The sequence below is a fragment of the Camarhynchus parvulus genome, chromosome 18, assembly GCF_901933205.1.
Source record: "Camarhynchus parvulus chromosome 18, STF_HiC, whole genome shotgun sequence".
Taxonomy (NCBI): domain Eukaryota; kingdom Metazoa; phylum Chordata; class Aves; order Passeriformes; family Thraupidae; genus Camarhynchus; species Camarhynchus parvulus.
Window position 1 is genome coordinate 5,367,635 of NC_044588.1, and position 21,852 is coordinate 5,389,486.

The 21,852-nt window shown below is 66.6% G+C and overlaps 4 protein-coding genes across 12 annotated transcripts in view; 1 reads left to right on the plus strand and 3 right to left on the minus strand.

The window, feature by feature from the left end:
- RNF213 (ring finger protein 213) overlaps nt 1-1,398 on the minus strand; it is a 46,187-nt gene extending 44,789 nt beyond the window's left edge. The window contains exon 1 of the mRNA XM_030962173.1: nt 1,275-1,398. The gene's annotated coding sequence lies outside the window, so the exon portion shown is untranslated. The remainder of the gene's footprint in view (nt 1-1,274) is intronic.
- An 856-nt stretch (nt 1,399-2,254) lies between these two features.
- On the minus strand, nt 2,255-11,297 carry SLC26A11 (solute carrier family 26 member 11). 9 transcript variants are annotated; one of them, XM_030962001.1, is made up of 16 exons: nt 11,053-11,297; nt 10,607-10,799; nt 10,368-10,453; nt 9,782-9,843; nt 9,501-9,643; nt 8,815-8,990; nt 8,645-8,717; nt 8,070-8,120; nt 7,749-7,809; nt 7,282-7,332; nt 6,557-6,697; nt 5,701-5,828; nt 4,721-4,820; nt 4,399-4,535; nt 3,609-3,711; nt 2,255-2,920 (listed from the first exon to the last, which is right to left on the minus strand). In XM_030962001.1, exons 1-16 carry the CDS (start codon nt 11,206-11,208, stop codon nt 2,806-2,808), a joined length of 1,776 nt encoding a protein of 591 aa, XP_030817861.1. In that variant the 5' UTR covers nt 11,209-11,297; the 3' UTR covers nt 2,255-2,805. The 9 variants fall into 9 exon arrangements, with proteins under 9 accessions (XP_030817861.1, XP_030817859.1, XP_030817858.1 ...); XM_030961999.1 differs by having other exon boundaries at nt 4,399-4,532; nt 9,782-9,861; XM_030961998.1 differs by having other exon boundaries at nt 9,782-9,861.
- A 103-nt stretch (nt 11,298-11,400) lies between these two features.
- On the plus strand, nt 11,401-14,703 carry SGSH (N-sulfoglucosamine sulfohydrolase). The gene is made up of 8 exons (XM_030962058.1): nt 11,401-11,569; nt 11,818-11,978; nt 12,099-12,204; nt 12,418-12,568; nt 12,767-12,923; nt 13,093-13,174; nt 13,410-13,613; nt 13,856-14,703. The coding sequence occupies exons 1-8, from the start codon at nt 11,473-11,475 to the stop codon at nt 14,413-14,415; spliced, it is 1,518 nt and encodes a 505-aa protein (XP_030817918.1). The 5' UTR covers nt 11,401-11,472; the 3' UTR covers nt 14,416-14,703.
- Nucleotides 14,704-14,932: 229 nt separating this feature from the next.
- On the minus strand, nt 14,933-21,691 carry GAA (glucosidase alpha, acid). The gene is made up of 19 exons (XM_030962013.1): nt 21,302-21,691; nt 20,656-20,801; nt 20,182-20,347; nt 19,730-19,826; nt 19,529-19,648; nt 19,263-19,381; nt 19,024-19,155; nt 18,810-18,920; nt 18,564-18,677; nt 18,379-18,463; nt 18,173-18,290; nt 17,878-18,011; nt 17,601-17,752; nt 16,874-17,022; nt 16,654-16,795; nt 16,375-16,473; nt 15,944-16,108; nt 15,601-15,753; nt 14,933-15,382 (listed from the first exon to the last, which is right to left on the minus strand). The coding sequence occupies exons 1-19, from the start codon at nt 21,689-21,691 to the stop codon at nt 15,323-15,325; spliced, it is 2,652 nt and encodes an 883-aa protein (XP_030817873.1). The 3' UTR covers nt 14,933-15,322.
- Nucleotides 21,692-21,852: the final 161 nt, after the last annotated feature.

The following is a 21,852-nucleotide window of genomic DNA, read 5'->3' on the forward strand; positions in this document are numbered from 1 at the left end:
AGAGAAGAAAACTGTCTCTGCTCAGGGGAGGTTGAGATGAGGGATTGGGAGGGGAGTTTGGGACCAGAGCAGAGTGGAATGGGCTGGGCAGAGGAAAGCCCAGAGCCGCACGGGCACCAGAGGTGACACAGGCAGCCCCCGGTCAGTGCCCGGCCCGGCCCGGCCCAGTCCCGGGGCCCAGCGCGGCCTCACAGCCACTGCAGGCCCCGGGCAGGCCCTGCCCGGCAGCCAAGGGGCACAGACAGGCCCGGGGCAGAGACACAAACACCGGCACACACAGCGTGAGGCACCACAGCCGTGCCACCGCCTCCTCTGCCCGTTTTATTGTCAGGGAGCCACACTGGAGAGCCGGGCTGGGAGCGTGAGGGGAACCACAGCGCTTGAAGGCAAACCAACACAAACAGCGAGCGTGCCCCCGCGCTGAGGGCCCATGCCCCCACCGAGGGCCCGGTTCGCCTTCCCAGAGCCCTGCCTGGGGCTGCTCCGCCGGGCTGGGCCGCAGCCCGGAGCCTTGTTCCAGCGGCGGGGCCGGAACCGGGGGCCGGCCATGGCCGAGGGTCGCAGCCCGGACCGACCCCGGCCGGGCGGGGCCTGCCCTGTGGGCGGTGCCTGTATGGAAATGAACCGCTCTCGCTCCTCGCGGATTGCATATCCTCGGGAGATATGCAAACGAGTAGGGTGGACGGGCCAATGGCGTGGCGAAGGAACGGTTGTATGCAAATGAGCCAGTTATGTATTTGAGGGGCGGGGCTAGCGTGGCTCCCGGGGGGCACCGGGAGGGCCCGGAGGTGGGGGGGGCACGGGGAGGGAACCGGGGGTGACACGGGCAGAACCGGGAGGGAACCGGGGGCGAGAATCAGGGAGAACGGAGAAATCGGGGGGGTGAATACGGGGAGAACCGGGGGCGGGAACCGGGGGGGGACACGGGGAGAACCGGGGAGGGACACGGGGAGGGAACCGGGGAGAAGGGAGAACCGAGGGGGACACGGGAAGAACCGGGAGGGACTAAGGGAGAAGGGAGAACCGCGCCCAGGGACACGGGGAGAACTGGGGGCGGGAAGCGGGGAGGGACACGGGGTAGGGACGTCCCAGGTGAACGGGGAGGAGATGGGAGTCCCCGGGGACGCACCGGAGGGCTCCGGGCAGATCGGGGATCGGGGCGCACGGAGGCGCTTCGGGGGCACCGGGACCCGGAGCCGCCGCTGCCCCCGCCCCGCAGCCCCCCAGGCCCGGTGCCCCGTGCCGCCACTCACCGCCCCGGCAGCGCGACTCACCGAGTGACCGGGCACGGGCACCAGCACCTGCAGCGCCCGCTCGTCCCGCCGCTCCGCCGACTCCCGCCCAGACAAGTTTCGTTTCTCAGCCGAGCCGCCAACTTTCGCTTTTGCAGTCACGGTCCCCGCCCAGCCCCGGCCCGCCCCGGCCGATCCCGGCCAATCCCGGCCCCGGGCGGCTCTCGGCGGGTCCCGCCCCGCCCGGCCCCCATCCCGCCGGGCGTCTTTCGATTCCTCTCCCGGTACCCCCCGGGCATCCCCCCGTGCCCGGTGCAGGGGTCCCCGGCCGGCAGGGGCGCAGGACAGGCCCGCCAGCAGCAGGGAGGGCAGCTGTGCTGGTGGAAAGCACTTTGTGCTGGTCGCGACAGCCAAAAGCAGATTCCACAGTCAAAAGTGCGGGCACGGCTGGTGCCCATCCCGGAGCCCACCAGGACCGAGCCCAAAGCAGGCTCCCAGCCCGCTGCCAGCCAGCACTGCTCACACAGATTTGAGCACACACACATCCCTAAACAACCAGCCCGTTTTACCCCATGTCCCCATTTTCCCCTTCCCGGCACCCCCGTGGTGCAGCAAGGAACTCACAGCTCAGTGCAGCCCGGGCAGGACCCGGAGCCCCGGGCAGGTGTGTGGCTCCTGTGCAGGTGTGTGGCTCCCTGTGCAGGTGTGTGGCTCCCCAGGCAGGTGTGTGGCTCCTGGGCAGGTGTGTGGCTCCTGTGCAGGTGTCTGGCTCCTGGGCAGATGTGCTGCCCTTCCAGCACCTCTGGCAGCAGGAGCTGTGCAGAACGTGCCCTCGGGCTCGGCTCACCGCACCACCCCAGTTTGCTTTCAGTTTCTATTCCCTGGCACGCTCAGCAGCACCCAGAAGATAACTCCCCACACAACAGGAAAAAGCTTTCCCTCAGGAAGGCAGAGATCACACTGACTCATTAGCAATTGCTGATTTATTACACCCTCGATGTCCCGAGGGCCGTTCAGGGGAACTGAATTCCCGACCCTGCCCAGCCCCACCAGGTGCTGTCCCCATGGCACAGCTCGGTGTCACCGTGCCTGTCCCCTCGGCAGGGCCCAGGCCAGGAGCTGCACCCCAGGGTGAGCCCAGCCCTGACCCAGGGTAGTGCTTGGCACAACACCGCACATACAAGAGAAGGATTAAAAAAGGTAAGTAAGGATAAAAATCAGTAAGGAGAACAATCCCAGATGTCTTCCCTCTCCCAGAGCTGGAGGCTGAGCCCCGTGGCCGCTTGGAGGGCAGCACAGCAGCCCTGAAACAGCTTTGAGAGCTCCCCCTGTGTCACCACTGGAGCAGCCCAGAACGTAGAAAAGGTTCAGAATTAAAACAATCATTTAAAAAGTGTCAGCAGCTCCGTGGAGGAAGGTTGGCTTTGCACTGGTCACTGTGACAGGGAACAGTTTTGTCCCACAGCCCGTGTGGGGCTGGGCTGCTGCTGCTCTGTCCATCTCGCCGTGGGACATGGGGACAGTCCATGCCCGTGCCCAGGAGGGACAGGTGGCTCCCAGGGAGGTGCTGGTGTCACTGGGGTGGCACAGGACGTTCAGCCCAACCCGGTGTCACTGGATGAGCCCGGTGCTCTCGGCAGTGCTGGTGGGGGGCTCTGCCCTGCTGCCCCCCAGCTCCCTGCACCGCTCTGGGACAGGAGAGGGGAGGCAGAGTCAGGGCAGGGCTCAGTCCTGGCACAGAGGGAATTTTCCCAGGAGCTGTTTCAGAGCTGTGTTTGGGTTCAGGATGAGGCTCCTGTTGATAACAGCCCGATGGCTCAGCTGCTGCTGAGCAGTGCTTACACTAAACCAAGGACTCAGGCTCCCAGGCTGGCCGGGCAGGGAGGAGCTGGGAGGGGCAGAGCCAGGAGAGCTGCCCCAGAGCCCAGAGGGATGATGCAGAGCACGGGGCATGGTGCTGAAGGAGACACTGGGGGGATCTGGCCGAGGGGTGAGGGGCACTGCTCAGGGGCTGGCTGGGCATGGCTCAGAGGGTGGTGAGCCAGCACCCTGTGCATCTCTTGGTCTGGATATTCCTTTATGGTTATTGTCATTTTGCCTTTCTGTCCTGTTTAAGTGCCTTCATCTCAGCCCAAGAGTTTTTACCTTTTCTCTACTTCTGTCCCACCCCTCTGCATGGGCAGTGAAGGGCTCCATGGTGCTGAGCTGCTGCTGGGTTGAACCACCAGAGCTCACCATGAATCCCCAAGGCTGGGGAGACCCAGTTCTTGGGAGGGGCTCCAGCTCACCCCCCCTGGAGCCCCTGCAGCCCCCACTGTGCTGCTCTGCAGCTGGGCAGGTCAGATCCCCACAGGTGTCCTCCAGAGCCACACTCACCCCACCCTGGGAGAGCAGCCAGAGCCTCCCCTGCCTCCTCCCTGCTGGGGAAATGCTGGAACCCTTCTAAGTCTGCAGACAGGAGGACTTGGAGAACGGGGTCCTGAGGGCAGAGAAACCTGGGCTGGGCAGTGCTGCCCACTTCCCATCCCCTGGCGCAGACCCCCCAGCCATCCCAGCACCCCAGCCATCCCAGCATGAGCACCCAGCCATCCCAGCACCCCCATCCTTCCCAGCACTCCCAGCCCATCCCAGCATGAGACCCCAGCCATCCCAGCACGAGACCCCAGCCATCCCAGCACCCCAGCCATCCCAGCACGAGACCCCAGCCATCCCAGCACCCCCAGCCCATCCCAGCATGAGCACCCAGCCATCCCAGCACCCCCAGCCATCCCAGCAGGAGCCCCCAGCCATCCCAGCACGAGACCCCAGCCATCCCAGCACCTCCAGCCCATCCCAGCACCCCCAGCCATCCCAGCACCCCCAGCCCATCCCAGCACCCCCAGCCCATCCCAGCAGCCCCAGCCCATCCCAGCACCCCCAGCCCATCCCAGCAGCCCCAGCCCATCCCAGCACCCCCAGCCCATCCCAGCACCTCCAGCCCATCCCAGCAGCCCCAGCCCATCCCAGCACCCCCAGCCCATCCCAGCAGCCCCAGCCCCAGCTGTGGGAGATGAAGGTGCTCGGGATGGTGATGGTGCCACCAGAGGAGAGGCCCGCACAGAGCCCAGGGAGGGCAGTGGGCTGAGCCCAGCAGCCACGCTCACAGCATGGCCAAGGTCCCACACACCTGCAGGCCACAGAAGGCCAGCGAGAGGCCGTGCCTGTGCAGCTCCTGCAGCAGCTCTGCCAGCCCCAGCAGCGCCGTGTAATCGATGCTGCTGACGTGGCTGCAGTCCAGCAGCACCGAGCGAGCTGGAGATGCTGCTGGGAGAGCACAGGGTCATGTCCCAACACGTGCAGCAATGAGCAGCCCAGGGGTCCCAGCCCTCAGAGCCAGGGCAGGGCAGCTGCTCACACACACACTGCTGGGTCTGGGCAGCACCTGCCACCCACAGCAGTGATGCAGGAGGTGACAGCCGTGTCCCCAGGCCAGGCCAGCAGCACTGTACCTGCCAGAGCACGGCTGCACACCGAGGCCCTCAGGTGCTCCACGGCTGGGAAGTGCAGGCTGCTCCCCGGCTGCACCAGCAGCACGGCCCCCTCTGACACCTGGGGGAACACAGGCACAGGGGCTCAGGGCTGTGCAGGGACAGCCACAGGGGCTCAGGGCTGTCACCTCCCCACCAGGGACAGCTCCTGTGTCACCCCCTGCCCTCCTGGCTGAAGTGGCAGGAGCAGGAGCCCCCATTCCTCAGGGAACCCCTCCTGCACTCAGCCCAGTGCCAGCAGGGCAGGGCAGTGATGCCTCCCTGCCCTGCTCTCCAGCCTGAGGATTTTCCCCTCCTCCTGCTCCTTTAAAGGGGTCCCTGTGCTGTGCCCGTGGCACACTGGGGACAGCAGGAACAGGTCAGGAGCATCTGCACCCCAGCACCTCCCTGCCCCAGGAGCCCCCTCCCAGCTCCCTGGCCCTGCCACGTCCAAGGGTGTGAGAAATGGATTTGTCAGAATTCTCAAAACCTGACAGAAAGCTCACCCAGTCCTGTACAAGTGTATGCAAACGGAGATAAGGTCTGCTGCCTTAGGAAGGCCATGGAATAGAGATGACATTGTTGAGGGAGAGATTGAACTAGAAACAAGTTTCAACAAGTTTCAAACGATGGACTTGCAAAAAGACCAGATATTTTGGAGAATTAGAACTGTGAAAGATGCATTGTAGCATTATGTGGGGTAAAAATATAAGTGATTGGTGGCAGAAGTATGAGCAGCATTGTGTGCAAAAGCTAATAGGCTGAAAATCATTTATAGGGGATTGTAACCAGGAAATAGATTGGCTTCTGATGGAATGGCACTGAGTTTTACATCTCTTATGTCTCACCCTTCATCGAGACTGATAATGGAATAAAATCCTTTAAAAAGCCTCTCAGTTGCCCTGTCTGTGAAAAGCTGGGAAAACCAACACAAGGGCAGGGGAGAAGGGAGAAGCTCTCACCTTTATTGGGGGCCTGGCAATGGAGTAGAGCAGGAGAAGCCCAGAAACCAGCACCCCAGCCACGATTCCATACTGCACCTCCCAGAAGCAGAGCAGGAAGGTCACACAGAGGGGCACAAGGTCCAGCCCTGCAAGAGAGAGAGGCCAGGCTGGGTGTGGCTGGTGCTGGTGCCACAGGGCACAGGGACAGTGCCAGCTCTGCATTACACACAGGCGGCAGGGGCAGCTTCGGTGGAGCTGCAGGCTGAGCTCGGGGTGGGAGCCCTGGGGAGGGGCTGTGAACTGCCCCCTCTGCATGACAAAGGACCCGGGGACCCGGGGCAGGCACAGGATGGGCACTTGAGAGAGTGATGGGACACTCGACAGTGATGGGACACTCAGAGACTGCAATGGGACACTCAGAGATGGTGATGGGACACTCAGAGATGGTGATGGGACACTCAGAGATGCTCAGAGACCATGATGGGACACTCAGGCAGTGATGGGACACTCAGAGACTGCGATGGGACACAGAGATGGTGATGGGACACAGAGATGGTGATGGGACACTCAGAGACCACCCCCAGACTTTGCACGTCTGTGAGGGGATAAAAGCTCACAGGCTCCTTTGTTCTGGATCCCTCCTGAGAAACTCGAGCTGTCATTCTGTTATTTATTTATGGCACCGTGATTAAATTATTTCAGGGACCTGCATGTCTGAGACACCGCTATGGGAAACCTGGGGTAGGGCTGGAGAGGAGCCCTGCTCTGTGTGAGAGGGGCAGGGGGAGCCCTGCAGGGGCTCAGTCCCAGCTCAGGGGGTGGCTGTGACTGCCACAGTGGCTGCCCTGGGGGACTGATTGCCCCCTGCCCTCACTCTGAACCCGCCAGAGCGTCCGGAAGATGCCAGCGTCGAACATGGGCACCACGGCTGAGATGATGACAGCAGCCAGCGCTGCTTTGGGGATGTAATAGAACAGAGAGGTCAGGTATGCCAGGGACAGCAGGACCAGGGCACCTGCGGGAGAGGGACCCTGAGCCACGGGCACCCAGCAAGGAGGGGTATCCAACACCCAGGAGTACCCCCCTTCCAGGCGTCCCCACACCCAGGGGTACCCCACACCCAGGGGTATCCAGCACCCAGGGGTACCCCCACCCAGGGGTTCTGACACCCGGGGGTACCCAACACCCAGGGGTACCCCACACCCGGGGGTACCCAACACCCAGGGGTACCCCACACCCAGGGATCCTGGCACCCAGGGGTATCCAGCACCCAGGGGTACCCCACACCCAGGCGTCCCCACACCCAGGGGTACCCCACACCCAGGGGTACCCCACACCCAGGGGTACCCCCCACGGGGTCGGGGTCCGGGGTACCCCACACCCAGGGGTACCCCACACCCAGGGGTACCCCACACCCAGGGGTATCCAGCACCCAGGGGTACCCCACACCCAGGGGTACCCCACACCCAGGGGTATCCAGCACCCAGGGGTACCCCACACCCAGAGGTACCCCCACCCAGGGGTACCCCACACCCAGGGTTTCTGACACCCGGGGGTACCCAACACCCAGGGGTCCCCGAGGGCAGGGCAGGGCTGTACCTGTGACGAGCCCTCCCGCGGGGGTGCAGACCCCTGACTGAGCATTCACTGCTGTCCTGAAACACAAACCCACCGTGCTGGGCTGTGCAGGGCTGGGGGCTGCTCCTGCCACTGCCCAAAGACCCCACTGCCATCCTCAAACCAAAACCCACCGTGCTGGGCTGTGCAGGGCTGGGGCTGCTCCTGCCACTGCCCACACCCCCCCCAGGAGAACCCCCTGCCCCGTCAGAGAGGAACACAAACAGGCCCCCGGCTTCCAGGACTGCTCAGCAGGAAGGGAAGTGGCCCTAAATGAAGGGAAGGTGGCCATTGGGACACAGGCATAGCCCAGCCACCAAGGTGAGCTGCTGGGGCCCAGGACACGAGCTCAGGGACACACTGGCACAGCACAGCTGCCACTCAGGACCCTGCAGAGCTCCCTCACCACGCAGCCCCAGCGAGTGCCCTGCTCCCCTCGTGCTACCCACCGGCCAAAGCTGCCCGTGATGGGGTACGAGGAGACAAAGGAGCCCAGGACATTGGCAACACCTGGGGAGACAGAGGAGAGGGGCTGGGGGGCACTGCTGGGTCTGTGTCCCCTCCCTGACCCTGCAGGAGTGACTCAGCCTGTTCTGGAAATTCCTGAGCTGAGAGAACGCCTGGGGCGGGGGCAGCATGTGAGGTAAGGAAGGGAGAAGCTCAGGGGGAGGCAGGGCTGCCCAGACGGGGATCTCGGGCAGCCCAGGGGCTGTGGGACAGCCGGCAGTGCTGAGAGCCCCACCGTGCCCTCCTGAGCAAGCAGCTCTTACCCAGAGCCAGCAGCTCCTGGTTGGGGTCAATCCTGTAGCCATTCTGTGAGGCTGCAAGGAGAGGTTGGTGTTGGCCTGAGGCTCCCACAGGCACCTGCCATGCACGTGGAGCAGAACCAGCAGCGATGGGACAGTGTGGGCCCTGTCCTGGCACCCTTGGGCACAGGAGCACCCCGAGACAACGCTCACCTCCTGGGCAAACTTCAGCTGGGCACCCCAAGGACCCCTCCTGCCAGCCCATGCTGTGAACTGAGCCCAGTCCCTCCCAGTGCCCCAAAAGGAACAGCACCTTCCCCAGCACCCCCAGCCCTGCAGAGACCCCTCCCCAGCACCCCCAGCCCTGCAGAGACCCCTCAGCAGCACCCCAAGCCCTGCAGAGACCCCTCAGCAGCACCCCAAACCCCGCAGAGACCCCTCCCCAGCACCCCCAGCCCTGCAGAGACCCCTCCCCAGCATCCCAAACCCCACAGAGACCCCTCCCCAGCACCCCGAGCCCCACACAGACCCCTCCCCAGCACCCCAAACCCTGCAGAGACCCCCTGGGAGCGCAGGGCAGGGCCCTGGCACAGCCCTACCAAAAGCCTTGGCGATGGCGACGCTCTCCAGCAGCCCCATGAGCGGCACCACGGCCAGCCCGACCCCCATGTCCTGGGAGGGAGGATCCAGGGGGGTCAGGGAGGGAGGGTCAGGGGGGCTGGGAGCCTGCACAGGCAGCAGGGCAGCCCTGGGGAGTGGCAGCACCCACCTGCACCATGCTGGCGAAGGGGACGGTGCCGTTGGGCAGTGCCAGGGAGAAGCACGGTGGTTGGAAGGGTGGCAGGCCCTGGGGGATGCTGCCCGTGAGCCTGAAGGGCTGGCAGCCCATCACCTGGAAGGAGTAAGCCACCAGGCCAGCAGACAGGACCACGAGGGCGTTTCGTGCTGCCAAAGTGGAGAGAGCAGCCATGAGCCTGCCTGGAGCCCAGGGCAGCAGGAGGGGGCAGGAGATGGTCCCCGAGCTGCTGGGCACTGCCCAGCCCCAGGAAGGGGGCAGGAGATGGTCCCTGAGCTGCTGGGGAGTGCCCAGCCCTAGGAAGGGGGCAGGAGATGGTCCCTGAGCTGCTGGGCACTGCCCAGCCCCAGGAAGGGGGCAGGAGATGGTCCCTGAGCTGCTGGGCACTGCCCAGCCCTAGGAAGGGGGCAGGAGATGGTCCCTGAGCTGCTGGGACTGCCCAGCCCCAGGAAGGGGGCAGGAGATGGTCCCCGAGCTGCTGGGGAGTGCCCAGCCCTAGGAAGGGACACAGGGACAGGAGCCTTGGCACTTTTCCTCCCTGCCCCACCTCCAGCTCTTGGCCCCTGCCAGCCTGGCCTTTCCCAGCTTCAGGCTCTGCCTTCCCTGACCCAAAGATGAGCCCGGGAGGGGCCGGGGCAGGGGACAGACAGGTGACACACCTGTGGCACAGATCCACACAATCAGATGGCTGATCCTGACAGCCAGTGGTGCTGTGGGGACAGCCTGGGGCAGGTGGCTCTTCATGGCCCGCAGCCCTGCCAGCGCTGCCAGGCAGCTCAGCCCCAGCACAGCGTCCCCAGCCCTGCAAGAGGCACAGCAGTGCCACCCCAAACACGCCCTGAGAGCTCCACAGAGGCCAGGGCAGGGGGTTTGTGTCACAGCCGAGAAATCAGCCCCAGCTGTCACCCCAGGGATGGGGAGCAGGGCAGGGGGTGCTGACCTGGTCTCCCCAATCCTCCTCAGTGTCTCGTAGAGCTGCAGGAAGAACTGCCTCGGGATGCCCTGCAGCCCCAGGATGTTCTGTGCAGGCAGACAAAGCTGCTGACAGCCCAGCCCAGCCCAGCCCAGCCCCGTGACCACAGCCATTAGCCAACACCGGCCTGGAGCTGCTGCCAGAGGCTCTGATTTGGGTTAACCACAAGGGAAGTGGGGCAGCCCAGCAAAGCCTCAGGTCCCTACAAGGCCAGCGAGAGGCTGCTGGGGCTGAAAACCACCCCCAGCTTCCAAATTTGCAAACCCCCCGTGCCAGAGGATCGCCCAGTGCCTCCCGCAGGTGACCAATGCCATGTCCTGGTTTTACTGGTGTCCTGGATGCCACCAGCTGGTCACCAGCAGAGGGTGTTCAGCTTGGTCTGCTCCGAGGAGGGCGCTCAGGGACCCAGCAGAACCACGGGCAGGGGGTCCCGGGACCCCTTTGGGGCTCCTTCTCCCAGCACCAAGCACATGGCCCAGCCCGGTGCTGAATATGCCAGCTGCACAGCACCAGGAGAGAGCTGCAGAGGCAGCCAGGACAGGGCAGGTCCTACCTTGACCTGGTTGAAGCTGATGGTGATGGAAGCAGCTGATGTAAACCCCTTAATGACCGGGCAGGAAATGAAATCCAGAAGGAATCCTGCATGGGATGGCAGGCAGTGAGCACACTCCTGACCCCAGTGGGACAGCAGGACAGTCCCAGTGTCCCAGGGAGCAGAGAGGAGGAAGGAATAACTCCAGACTGTGCAGCAATATCCTAAATATACATCAGTGCACGGCAAGAGCATCTCACCGAGGCGCAGGAGCCCCATGGCCAGCTGGATGCAGCCGGAGAGGAAGGCGAGCAGGACGGCATAGCCGGGCTGGTGGGAGGCGTACGAGGAGACCAGCAGGGACATGATGGCCGTGGGACCCAGCGTCACGTCCTTGGCCGTGCCCAGGAGGCAGTACACGAAGCAGCCCATGAAGGAGGAATAGAGGCCGTACTGCAGGGGACAGAAGGGGCACTGGCACAGCCCTGGGAGCCGGGAGAGGCCGGACACGTCCCGGACTGGGCGGGCTGGGCTGACCTCGGGTCACTGCAGGGCTCCGGGAAATGGGCGAGTGCACAGCGCCAGCCCTTGGTCACCCAGCCCAGCCCAGCCCTGCCCTGCCCGCCACACTGCCGGGCTGCCCGGGAGCGGGTCCCGCTCACCGCGGCCGGAGCTCCGCGGGTCCCGGTCCCGGCCCGGTACGCACCTGCAGCGGCAGCCCGGCCAGCTCGGCGTAGGCCAGCGCCTGGGGCACGGCGGTCAGTCCCACGGCCAGCCCGGCCAGCACGTCCAGCGGCAGCCAGGCCCGCGAGTACCGCGGGAGCCAGCGCAGCACCGGCAGCGGGCACCGGGACCCCGGCATGGCCCGGACCCCCGGGGCCAAGAGTCGGTACCGCGGCGGAGCGGGATCCCCGCGTTCGGTACCGGGAGCGGAGCGGGATCGCCGCGGGCCGGGACTCCGCGGAGCCGCCGGTGCCCGCCCGGCACAGCCCGCGGCTCCGCCCGCCCCGGATCTGAGCGGCCGGGACGCCTCATGTGACCGGGGTGAGGAGGAGCCGGGGCGGCGGAGGAGCCGCCGAGCCCTGCTGCCGGTGCTGGTGCTGCTGCCGGTGCCGGTGCCGGTACCATGCGGCCCCGGGCGCTGCTGCTGCTGCTGCTGTTGCTGGGCGCGCTCCCGCCCGGCGGAGCTGCGGCCCCGGCCCGCAATGTGCTGCTGCTCCTGGGTGAGTGCGGCCCGGCCCGGCCCCGAACCGGCCCGGACCCCCCTGCCCGGGGCTGGGCGCTGGGGACATCCCGGGAACGGGAGGGAGGGACGGTCCCGGGCTCCGCTGCATCCCCTCCGCAGCACCGGCCGGGGCACCCGCAGCCCGGGGGTGCTCCCGGTGTCATCAGTGTCCCTCGAGCCCGGTCAGGGACACCCCCGGGCTGACACCAGGGATATCCCCGGGCTGACCCCGCACCCGTCCCGCAGCCGATGACGGTGGCTTCGAGAGCGGCGCCTACAACAACTCTGCCATCCACACGCCCAACCTGGACGCGCTGGCCCGGCGCGGTTTGGTCTTCCAGAACGCCTTCACCTCCGTGAGCAGCTGCTCCCCGAGCCGGGCCAGCATCCTGACCGGCTTACCCCAGGTAGGGGCACCTGCGGCACCGGGCTGGGGCTGCCAGCCCACGGCAGAAGTCACAGGAAGGGCTGGATGTGTTTTGCAACTGGGCTGGCAGCCCTGGTCTGACCGTGCCATGTCCCCTCAGCACCAGAACGGGATGTACGGGCTGCACCAGGACGTGCATCACTTCAACTCCTTCGACGGCGTGAGGAGCCTGCCCCAGCTGCTCAGCCATGCAGGCATCCGGACAGGTAGGAGTGGAGGAGCTGGGACAGGCAGGACCTGGGACAGGCAGGAGCTGGGACAGGCAGGGAACTGCAACAGGCAGGGAACTGGGACAGGCAGGGAGCACCAAACCAAACCCCACTGACAGAGCTCCCTGGCCCTCTGGCTGTCCCTGCAGAGAGGAGACAGCACATCCTCCCTGCACTGCTCCTCCACAGCAGCTGTCTGCATTCTCACAGGGATAATTGGGAAGAAGCACGTGGGGCCAGGGGCTGTGTACCCCTTCGACTTTGCCTACACAGAGGAGAACAGCTCGGTCCTGCAGGTGGGGAGAAACATCACCCGGATCAAGGAGCTTGTCCGGCGCTTCCTGCAGAGCCAGGACGAGAGGTGAGGCTGCGCCCTTGTCCTGGGAAGGGCTGCACTGAAGATGTGTCCCCATGGCCCAGCTGGTCACAAGCAGGGTCCTCCCATATCCAGATTAGGTGGGGGAATCATGCTGACCCCAGCTCGCCGTGGCACAGCCCAGGAAGGTCTCGGGGCACCCCTTTGCTTCACCCCCTCCACATCCCCCCTTTCCATCCCTAGGCCTTTCTTCCTCTATGTTGCCTTCCACGACCCTCACCGCTGCGGGCACTCCCAGCCCCAGTACGGGCCCTTTTGTGAGAAATTTGGCAATGGACAGAGCGGGATGGGCTGGATCCCTGACTGGAAGCCACAGATTTACCACCCGGAGCAAGTGCAGGTGAGAACCTGTGGGGATGTGTGGGGCTCTGTGGGGCTGCACATGGTGGCAGCCTCTGGTGGAGCCAGGGCTGGCCCCCCCTTGTCACTGTCCCCAGTGTCACAGCAAGAGCTGGTGAAGGCACAGGGGCCTGTGTCAGCCATGTGCCCCTTGCCGTGTCTCCATTTAGGTCCCTCCCTTTGTCCCGGACACGCCGGCTGCCCGGGACGACCTGGCTGCCCAGTACACGACCATCGGGCGCAGGGACCAAGGTGGGAGCCTGTCCAGGCTGGGGCTGAGCTCTGCAGCCCCTGCTCTCACAGGATCGTGGCCAGGCTGGGGCTGAGCTCTGCAGCCCCTGCACACAGACGCTGGCCAGGCTGGGGCTGAGCTCTGCAGCCCCTGCTCTCACAGGGATCGTGGCCAGGCTGGGGCTGAGCTCTGCAGCCCCTGCTCTCACAGGGATCGTGGCCAGGCTGGGGCTGAGCTCTGCCTCTCCTCTCACAGGGATCGGGCTGGTCCTGGAGGAGCTGCGCCGCGCCGGCTTCCTCAACAGCACCCTGGTGATCTACACCTCCGACAACGGCATCCCCTTCCCCGGGGGCAGGACCAACCTGTACCGCTCGGGCACCGCCCAGCCGCTGCTGCTCTCCTCCCCCGAGCACCCGCAGCGCTGGGGCCAGGTCAGCCCGGCCTTCGCCTCCCTCCTGGGTAAGCGCTGTGCCTGCCTGTGGGCTGCTCCCCACCCTCCCTGCACCAAATCTCAGGGTCCTGTCCCTGGGGGCAGCCCCGAGCCCTCAGCATTGGCAGGGCCAGTGCAGGGAAGGGAGAGGAGGGAGGACAGAACAGGGTCCCCTGCAGGGACACCATCCCCGGGGACCTTTCTGCCCCTCTCTGGGGCTGAGTTTCCTCCCACAGTGCCTGTCCCTCCTCACGCTTTTGCTCCCCTCCAGACCTGACACCGACCATTCTGGACTGGTTCTCCATCCCCTACCCTGCTTACAGCATCTTTGGCAAGAGGCGGGTGCAGCTCACTGGAAAGTCTCTGCTGCCAGCCCTGGAGTCGGAGCAGCCCTGGGCCACCGCCTTCATGAGCCAGAGCCAGCACGAGGTGACCATGTACTACCCCATGCGAGCCGTGCAGCACCGCCAGTTCCGCCTCATCCACAACCTCAACTACAAGATGCCCTTCCCCATCGACCAGGACCTGTACGTGTCACCCACCTTCCAGGACCTGCTGCGGCGCACCCGGGCGGGGCAGCCCACGCACTGGAACAGGAGCCTGCAGCAGTACTACTACAGAGCCCGCTGGGAGCTCTTCGACTGCAGCCAGGACCCTGCCGAGAGCCAGAACCTGGCCCCCGATCCCCGCTATGCCAGCGTGCTGCAGCTGCTGAGGGCACAGCTCCTCCGGTGGCAGTGGGACACCGGGGACCCCTGGGTGTGCGCCCCCGACGCTGTGCTGGAGGAGAAGCTGAGCCCCCAGTGCCAGCCGCTGCACAACGAGCTCTGAGGGGCAGCCGTGCCCCCACAGGGCTGTGTTCCCCTGGGGTATGGACCCCACCTGTGCCCCCACAGGGCTGTGGGGCTCAGACCCCACCTGTGCCCCCACACTGCTGTGCTCCCGTGGGGCACAATGGGCTGGTCCCAAATCCTGGATGACACCACTAAGCTCTGCCCTCTGCTGCCAACACCGCCTGGCCCCAGAGCACTGAGGATTCCTGGTGCCTTGGCTCAGCCAGAGCAGCCAAAGGGCCAAGCTGCCCCTCAATAAAGCCTCTGGAGGATAAGGATCCGTTTTCACCTGGAGCTGAGCACATCCCTGCAGCAGGACAGGCCAAGGGCCTCTGTGGCACAGCCAGGGCTGCAGGAACAGCTGGGGACCCCCAGCGCTCTGGGAAATGGGGAAAGCCCTCCAGGGGCACAGGGGGTCCCACTGGAGACCTCCAGGCAGGGACAGAGCTGGGGTGTCCCAGCTGGGGACATTCAGGACCAGACAGGGGACCAGGACACGGCCTGGGGCTGCTCCCAGCAAACAGCAGCTTTATTCACAGTACTGCTCCCTCAGCCCCTGCACATCCTCCTCCCCAAAACCAGAGCCAGGGAACTCCCTGCAGTCTGTGCCCCACTTACCAGTCCCCCAGAGTAACTGGTTTGCAGGTTTGCTGTCTCACGAGGCACTCGGGTCTTTTTTCCCCTGATTTGATGATGGTGAGGTTCTCCCTGTCCCTGGGGGCTGTGCAAGGCGCCCCTCCCTCTGCCAGTCCAGTGCACACCCCTCCATCAACACCCAGCAGCCAGAGGAGAGCAAGGCCCAGGAGTGTGGGAAGAGCAGGGACAGCTCAGGGTACAGGGGATGGGATGGATTTGGCCTCAGATTCCAGGGGAGCAGTGCAGCCTCTCCCTGTGACCCACGCTGGTCAGGACCAGGAGATCACAAACTGCTCCCACATGGGCAGCGCCACAGGGACTCTCAGCACCTGAGGGGACAAGGAAGGTGAAGCCAGCCAGGAGTGTCAGAGCCCAGGGGAGCCCTGCCCCTCACAGAGCCACAGCCTGGCACAGTCCTGGTCCCACAGATACCCTGGGAAGGGCACCCATGGCCCAGGCTGTGCCATCACTGGGGCCAGACCCCACAGCTGCACTCTGGGTCCCTTCCTGGCCACCAGCCCTGCCCAGGCTGGCAGCCAGCACTCACCTGGGTGTCACTGCGGTAGGAGAAGTCACTGACGATGGCCCCGTTGGCCAGGACTCGCCGGGGAGGGCTGGTGACGCCCAGGACAGTGACAGCCTCCAGCAGGACCCCGTCCAGGTGGGCACTGGCCCGCAGCAGCTGGCTGAGCACGGCGTCCTGGGCACACGGGGATGGCACTGTGTGCTCCCAGCCACCCCACGGTGTGCTCCCAGCTCTCAGCCACCCCTCGTGCACCCAGGGCTCCTCCAGGTGCCCTTCCCCACACAGAGCACACCAGAGCAGACCCATGTGTGCCAGGGCCACCAGGAGCCCTGCCCAGCCCCTGCCAGCAGCTCCCCGTGCTCACGCTGGAGGCCAGGAAGAGCAGCTCGGTGTAGTCGCCCCTCTCAAAGGTCTCCCAGCTCTCCCCATCGTCCCAGAACAGCTCTCCCCTGGCGAAGCCGTCCGGGGTCAGTGCCACCACCAGGGCCATGCCCTTCCCACGGGACTGGGCAGTGCTGAAGGCAGGTTCCTGGGGCATGGGGCAGGCACAGCTCAGGGCACTGCCACAGCCATGCCCCCAGGTCCTGGGGCATGGGGCAGGCACAGCTCAGGGCACGGCCACAGCCATGCCCCCAGGTCCTGGGGCATGGGGCAGGCACAGCTCAGGGCACGGCCACAGCCGTGCCCCCAGCCCTGCAGCCACCGGCATTGTCCTGGCAGCGGTGTGGGCACAGGGCCCTCCCAGGCTGCTCAGACAGGTCACCGTGGTGTCACCACGGAGCAGAGGGGGCTCACCTGCAGGGGCAGGATGTGCCCTGCACGGACGTGGACGTTGATGGTGTCCAGGGGCACTGGCAGGAGGATCCACTGCCCTTTGCTGTGGATGGTGGAGTCCTGCACGGGGACAAAGAGAGGGAAGAGCAGGCACAAGGTGCCACATGGCAGGGGGGCCCAGCCCAGTGCCAGAGCCCTCAAATGGCCACCAGCAAAGGCACGAGACCCCCACATAGCCCCAGGGGGCTGGTGGGATGCAGGAATGGGCACGAGGTGCCACGGCAAAGCAGGAGCACCCACCCCTGTGAGGCTGTACCACGTCCCTGCTGGGAAGTAGCCGCTGACTTTGGTCTGTCCTGCCTCCAGCACGGGGGTGATGAGCAGCCCCCCGCCCCACAGGAGCTGGCGGTCCACAGCCCAGGTGTTGGGGTCTGTGGGGAACCTGGGGAAGGAGGGGAGGGCGGGCAGTGCCAGGACACCCTGCAGGCACCCCCGTGAGCCCGGCGGGGCTGGCACTCACTCGAGGAACAGGGGCCGTGCCACGGTCTGCCCGGCGCTGTGCGCCCGGTGGAACAGCGTGTAGAGGAAGGGCAGCAGCGAGTAGCGGAGGCGCAGGGCGTTCCTCATGGCAGCCTGTGCGGGCGGGCTGAAGGCAAAGGGCTCCTGCGGCTGCGGGAGGGGAACGGCCCCGGGGGATGCTGAGCCCCAGGGGAGGGGAACGGCCCCGGGGGATGCTCAGCCCCAGGGGAGGGGAACGGCCCCGGGGGATGCTGAGCCCCAGGGGAGGGGAACGGCCCCGGGGGATGCTGAGCCCCAGGGGAGGGGAACGGCCCCGGGGGATGCTCAGCCCCAGGGGAAGGGAACGGCCCCGGGGGATGCTGAGCCCCAGGGGAGGGGAACGGCCCCGGGGGATGCTCAGCCCCAGGGGAGGGGAACGGCCCCGGGGGATGCTGAGCCCCAGGGGAGGGGAACGGCCCCGGGGGATGCTGAGCCCCAGGGGATGCTCAGCCCCACGGGAGGGGAACGGCCCTGGGGGATGCTCAGCCCCAGGGGAGAGGAATGGCCCCAGGGGATGCTCAGCCCACGTGAGGAGGAACGGAGGGCACATTTCAGGGATGCAGGATGGACTCTCCCAGCACTGGGGCACACAGCCCTGCAGCTGAACCAGCCACCTTCCCACGCTGGCAGGGCAGCCCTGGCTGGGCCCAGAGCCCCCTGCCCGGCGGGTGGGGGCTGCCAGGGCTCACCCGGGTGCCGTGGTCGTTGTGGTTCCTCATGAAGGGGTAGAAGGCGCCCAGCTGGGTCCAGCGCACGCACAGCTCCTCGCTGGTGTCGCCCAGGAAGCCGCAGATGTCGGCACCCACCAGTGGCACCCCGAAGAGGTTGAAGAGCAGCACCTCTGCAGAGGGCACAGAGGGCATCAGGGCTCTGCAGCACCTGGGCACGGAGCCTGTGGAGATGCCCCTGGCTGTGGGGGCAAGGGGGGAGCAGGGCTGTGGGTGAACCCCAGTGCCCACAGCCTACCTGGTATGGAGTAGTAGAGCTGCTGCCAGTCGCTGCCCACGTCCCCTGTCCAGTGCCCGGCGTAGCGCCCGTGCCCGGCGAAGGTGGAGCGAGAGATGATGAAGGGACGCTTGCCCCGCACCCTCAGCAGAGCACTGGCGGTGGGAGGGGTCTGCTCAGCCCCCCCAGCTGGGGAAGGGGCTCAGGGCTCCCACAGAGCCCTGTGTCCCACACCAAGGCCTCACCCACCGCCCACGCTGCCCACGCTGGGTCTCTCCCAGCTCTGCAGGAGCTGTGGCAGGAGCCCCAGGCTCACTTGTGGGAGGCGATGGCCTCGGTCAGCCCGTACAGGCTGTGCAGGTTGTAGTGAGAGGACAGGTACTGCTGGCTGGAGGCACAGATGGTCCCGGCCTGCAGGCGGCCCCCGAACACACCTGCAGGGGAGAGGTGGAGCTCAGAGCATCCCCGGGCTCCTCCCGGCTTCCCCAGAGCCCTGGGCAGGGCTGGAACCCACTCCTGTACCTGGCACGTACGGGGGATGCTCCAGGTTGTTGTTGGGGCAGCCGTCCTGGGAGCCCTCCACGAAGTTGGACGGCTCGTTCATGTCCTGGGAGGGAAGGAAAGGATGGGATGGCCCCGCTGCTGCACCGGGGCCCAGCAGAGTGCAGGGCAGGAGCCAGGGCCAGCAGCTGCACAGGCCCACGCACAAGCCACATGCCATCGAAGGGCACTTGTTCGTGGAAGTCCTTCACCATGTCGTGCCACCACTCGTGAGTCTCTGGGTTGGTGAAGTCTGGGAACGCCGTGGGGCCTGGCCAGACCTGCAGGAGGGAGAGCGTCGGGCAGAGCCCCCACCTTCCACCACGGCCCCCCAGAGGTTTGTCCCCCACTCTGGGGGTGCTGCTGCCACTCGAGCCCTGTCCGTGGGCACAGGGGCTGCTCCCCACACGCACCTTCCCGATCAGGGGCTGCCCCGTGGCATTTCTGATGAACACCCCTCGCCTCAGGCCCTCGTCGAAGGGTTTGTAGGTGCCAGGGGGCCCCGAGCTGCTGATGCCAGCGTCCTGCAAGGGCACAAAGCCTGGGCAGCAGGGGGGAACGGCCAGCCCTGCCCTCATCACCACCCTGGGGCAGCTGAACCCGCACCAGCCTGCCCGTGCAACTCACCACAATCATGATGTACCTCAGCCCACGGCTGTGGAAGTCCCGCACCATCTCCGGGTAGTCCCTGAAGCTTTTCTTGTTGAAGGTGAAATCCCTCTTGGCATCTGCGTAATCCAGGTCGTTCCACTGCACATCCTGTGGATGGAGGCACGGTGCTTGGGCAGGAGCAGGGACCCCCCGTGCTGCTGTGGGACTCAGGAAGCCCCCCAGGCCCCACAGCCCCAGGAGCAGCCAGCACCTACCAGGGGGAAGCGAGCTGCTGTCATGTTGGCCACCACCTGCCGGGTGATGTCCGTGGAGGAGTAGCCCCAGCGGCACAGGTGGAAGCCCAGGCCCCAGTACGGGGGCATGAAGGGGAACCCTGGAGGGAGGAGGGTGGGTGCTGGCAGGGATGGCCCAGCCCTGTGCCACCCCAGAGCCCTCTGTGCCACCCCAGAGCCCTGCTGGGCCACCCCAGAGCCCTCTGGGCCCCACGGCTCACAGCATCCCGGCCATGGCTCAGCCATACCAACCACATCCAGGTACTGCCGCACCACACTCTTGGGGTCGGGGCCCAGGAAGATGTAGAAGTCCAGGATCCCTCCTGTCGTGCGCCAGGTCAGGGCTGGGCTGGGCTGCAGGAGCACGTCTGGGGAGGCACAAGGGCCAGGGGAGGAAGCTGAGGATGAGGACAGGGCCAAGCCCACGCCCAGTGCCCCACGGGACTCACCCATGGCATTGCTGTTCAGCAGAAAGACGCCGTGGGCTGAACCATCGTCCTCCATGACCAGGTAGAAAGGGTGGGAGCCGTAGAGGTTGACGTGGGGCTGGAGCAGAGCACGGTGTGGTGCCAGTGAGGCTGTGCTGGAGGACCCCCACACCCACCCAACTGTGCTGGCCTCGGGTCAGGAGCACGGGCTGCAGGTGCCAACCCAGGGCTGTGCTCCCAAACTGCAACCTCAGCCTAGCCCTGCCCTGAGCCAGAGCTCTGCAAACACTCCCAGGCAGCACAGAGCTCCAGGGGGACAAACCTGGCCTGGGGACAGGGGTCCCATGGGTTTGTGCAGTGTTATGGCTGAGCTGAACCAGCACACACACATCTCCTCAGCCCCAGGAGAGGCCGCAGGCCACCCCAGGAGCTCAGATGAATCTGTGTCCCTTTCCCTCAGCCCCGCTCCGTACCGCAGGTGCCATGTCCCGATTCCAGAGGGTGACCCTGGTCCATGCTGTGTCAAGGAACAGCGGGGTCAGGTGCTCCCCCAGCCCCGAAATGAAACGGGAGGGCAGGGAGGTGGAGATCTGCAGGAACTGGTCTGTGAAGAAGAGGGGTGCGACCGTGGTGTTCAGCCTGCAGAGAGAGAGGGGGACTCGGCCAACAGCTGGGAGGGAGGCACCGAGCTGGGGCCACCGCTGCTGGGCAGGGACACGAGTGCTCATCACCACGGGAGACAAAAACAAGTTTTGGCCGAGCTCTGCGATTCCTGCTTCCCTGCCCAGCCATGGAACTGCAGAGGGAGCAAAGGTAAGACCCCGACAGCCTCCCCGCTGGCGTCACCGGTGTCGCAGGTGAACAGCAGCGTCCCTGCAGCCACCCCGGCACTGCGGGGCTGTGCGGGTTTCCATCCCAATCCCTCGGGGGGCACCGGGGGCACTCACAGGACTGTCCCGCCGCGCTGCCGGCACACGACGAGGCCGAAGGGCTCCTGGCTGACCTGCAGCCCGTACAGCGTGGCCGGGGCTCGGCCGTGCACCCGCGGCGTGGCCAGCGGCACCTCATAGCGCGGCCGGGCGGCGTCCCGGAGCTGCGGGGAGAGCGGTCAGCGGGGAACGCACCGGGTCCCGGAGCTGAGGGGGAGCGGGCAGCGGGGAACGGACACCGGGTCCGGAACTGAGGGGAGAGCGGTCAGCGGGGAGCGGACACCGGGTCCCGGAGCTGCGGGGAGAGCGGTCAGCGGGGAACGGACACCGGGTCCCGGAGCTGAGGGGGGAGCGGGCAGCGGGGAACGGGCACCGGGTCCCGGAGCTGAGGGGAGAGCGGGCAGCGGGGAACGGGCACCGGGTCCCGGAGCTGAGGGGGGAGCGGTCAGCGGGGAACGGACACCGGGTCCCGGAGCTGCGGGGAGAGCGGTCAGCGGGGAGCGGGCACCGGGTCCCGGAGCTGAGGGGGGAGCGGGCAGCGGGGAGCGGACACCGGGTCCCGGAGCTGAGGGGGAGCGGGCAGCGGGGAACGGGCACCGGGTCCCGGAGCTGAGGGGGAGCGGGCAGCGGGCACCGGGCTCCGCCGGGCCGGGCCGGGCCGCACCGTGAAGCGCAGGCGGGCCGGGGTCTCCAGCGCCAGCTCCAGCCGCAGCTCGTCCACCGCTGCCGGCAGGAAGGCGGCGGCCTCGCGGCGCAGGCGGGCGGAGAAGCCGCTCTCGGTGGCCGTCAGGTTCTCGGCGCGGTAGCTGCGGTAGCCGCGGGGGAAGAAGCACCAGGGCGGGCCGGGCCCGGAGCGGGGCCCGGGCCCGGGGCTGTAGCAGCAGCCCCGCGCCTCGCAGCCCGCCCGCGACAGGAGCCGCTCGGGGCCGCAGTCGAAGCGGCCGCCCGGGGACACCTCGCAGGCGGCAGCGCCGGGGCCCCGCGCCGAGACCGGGACCGGGACCGGGAGCAGCAGCGCCAGCAGCGCGGCCGCCAGCCCCGGGCCCGGCCCCATGGCCCGGCCTGCGCTCCCGGCAGCGGCTCCGCACGGGCACCGACACCGGAACCGACACCGGCACCGCGCGGGCCCTGAGCCGCCCCGGAGCCGCCCGGCCCCGCTGCTGCCGGGGCTGGGCCACCCCCGCGCCCCGAAATCGGAGCTCCAGCGGGGCGGGG

What these genes read in the sequence shown, in the direction of transcription:
- SLC26A11 (XM_030961995.1), bottom strand. Translation starts at nt 11,208, where the DNA reads ATGCCGGGGTCCCGGTGCCCGCTGCCGGTGCTGCGCTGGCTCCCGCGG. An exon ending in TCAGCTTCAACCAGGTCAAG is followed by an intron (nt 9,862 to 10,367) that starts GTAGGACCTGCC and finishes CTGCCTGCACAG; the next exon opens with AACATCCTGGGGCTGCAGGG. An exon ending in GACGCTCTGGCGGGTTCAGA is followed by an intron (nt 5,829 to 6,556) that starts GTGAGGGCAGGG and finishes TCTCTCTTGCAG; the next exon opens with GGCTGGACCTTGTGCCCCTC.
- SGSH (XM_030962058.1), top strand. Translation starts at nt 11,473, where the DNA reads ATGCGGCCCCGGGCGCTGCTGCTGCTGCTGCTGTTGCTGGGCGCGCTC. An exon ending in CCATGCAGGCATCCGGACAG is followed by an intron (nt 12,205 to 12,417) that starts GTAGGAGTGGAG and finishes GCATTCTCACAG; the next exon opens with GGATAATTGGGAAGAAGCAC. An exon ending in CATCGGGCGCAGGGACCAAG is followed by an intron (nt 13,175 to 13,409) that starts GTGGGAGCCTGT and finishes CTCCTCTCACAG; the next exon opens with GGATCGGGCTGGTCCTGGAG.
- GAA (XM_030962013.1), bottom strand. Translation starts at nt 21,691, where the DNA reads ATGGGGCCGGGCCCGGGGCTGGCGGCCGCGCTGCTGGCGCTGCTGCTC. An exon ending in GCATCCCCCGTACGTGCCAG is followed by an intron (nt 18,291 to 18,378) that starts GTACAGGAGTGG and finishes TCTCCCCTGCAG; the next exon opens with GTGTGTTCGGGGGCCGCCTG. An exon ending in GCTCTACTACTCCATACCAG is followed by an intron (nt 17,753 to 17,877) that starts GTAGGCTGTGGG and finishes TGCCCTCTGCAG; the next exon opens with AGGTGCTGCTCTTCAACCTC.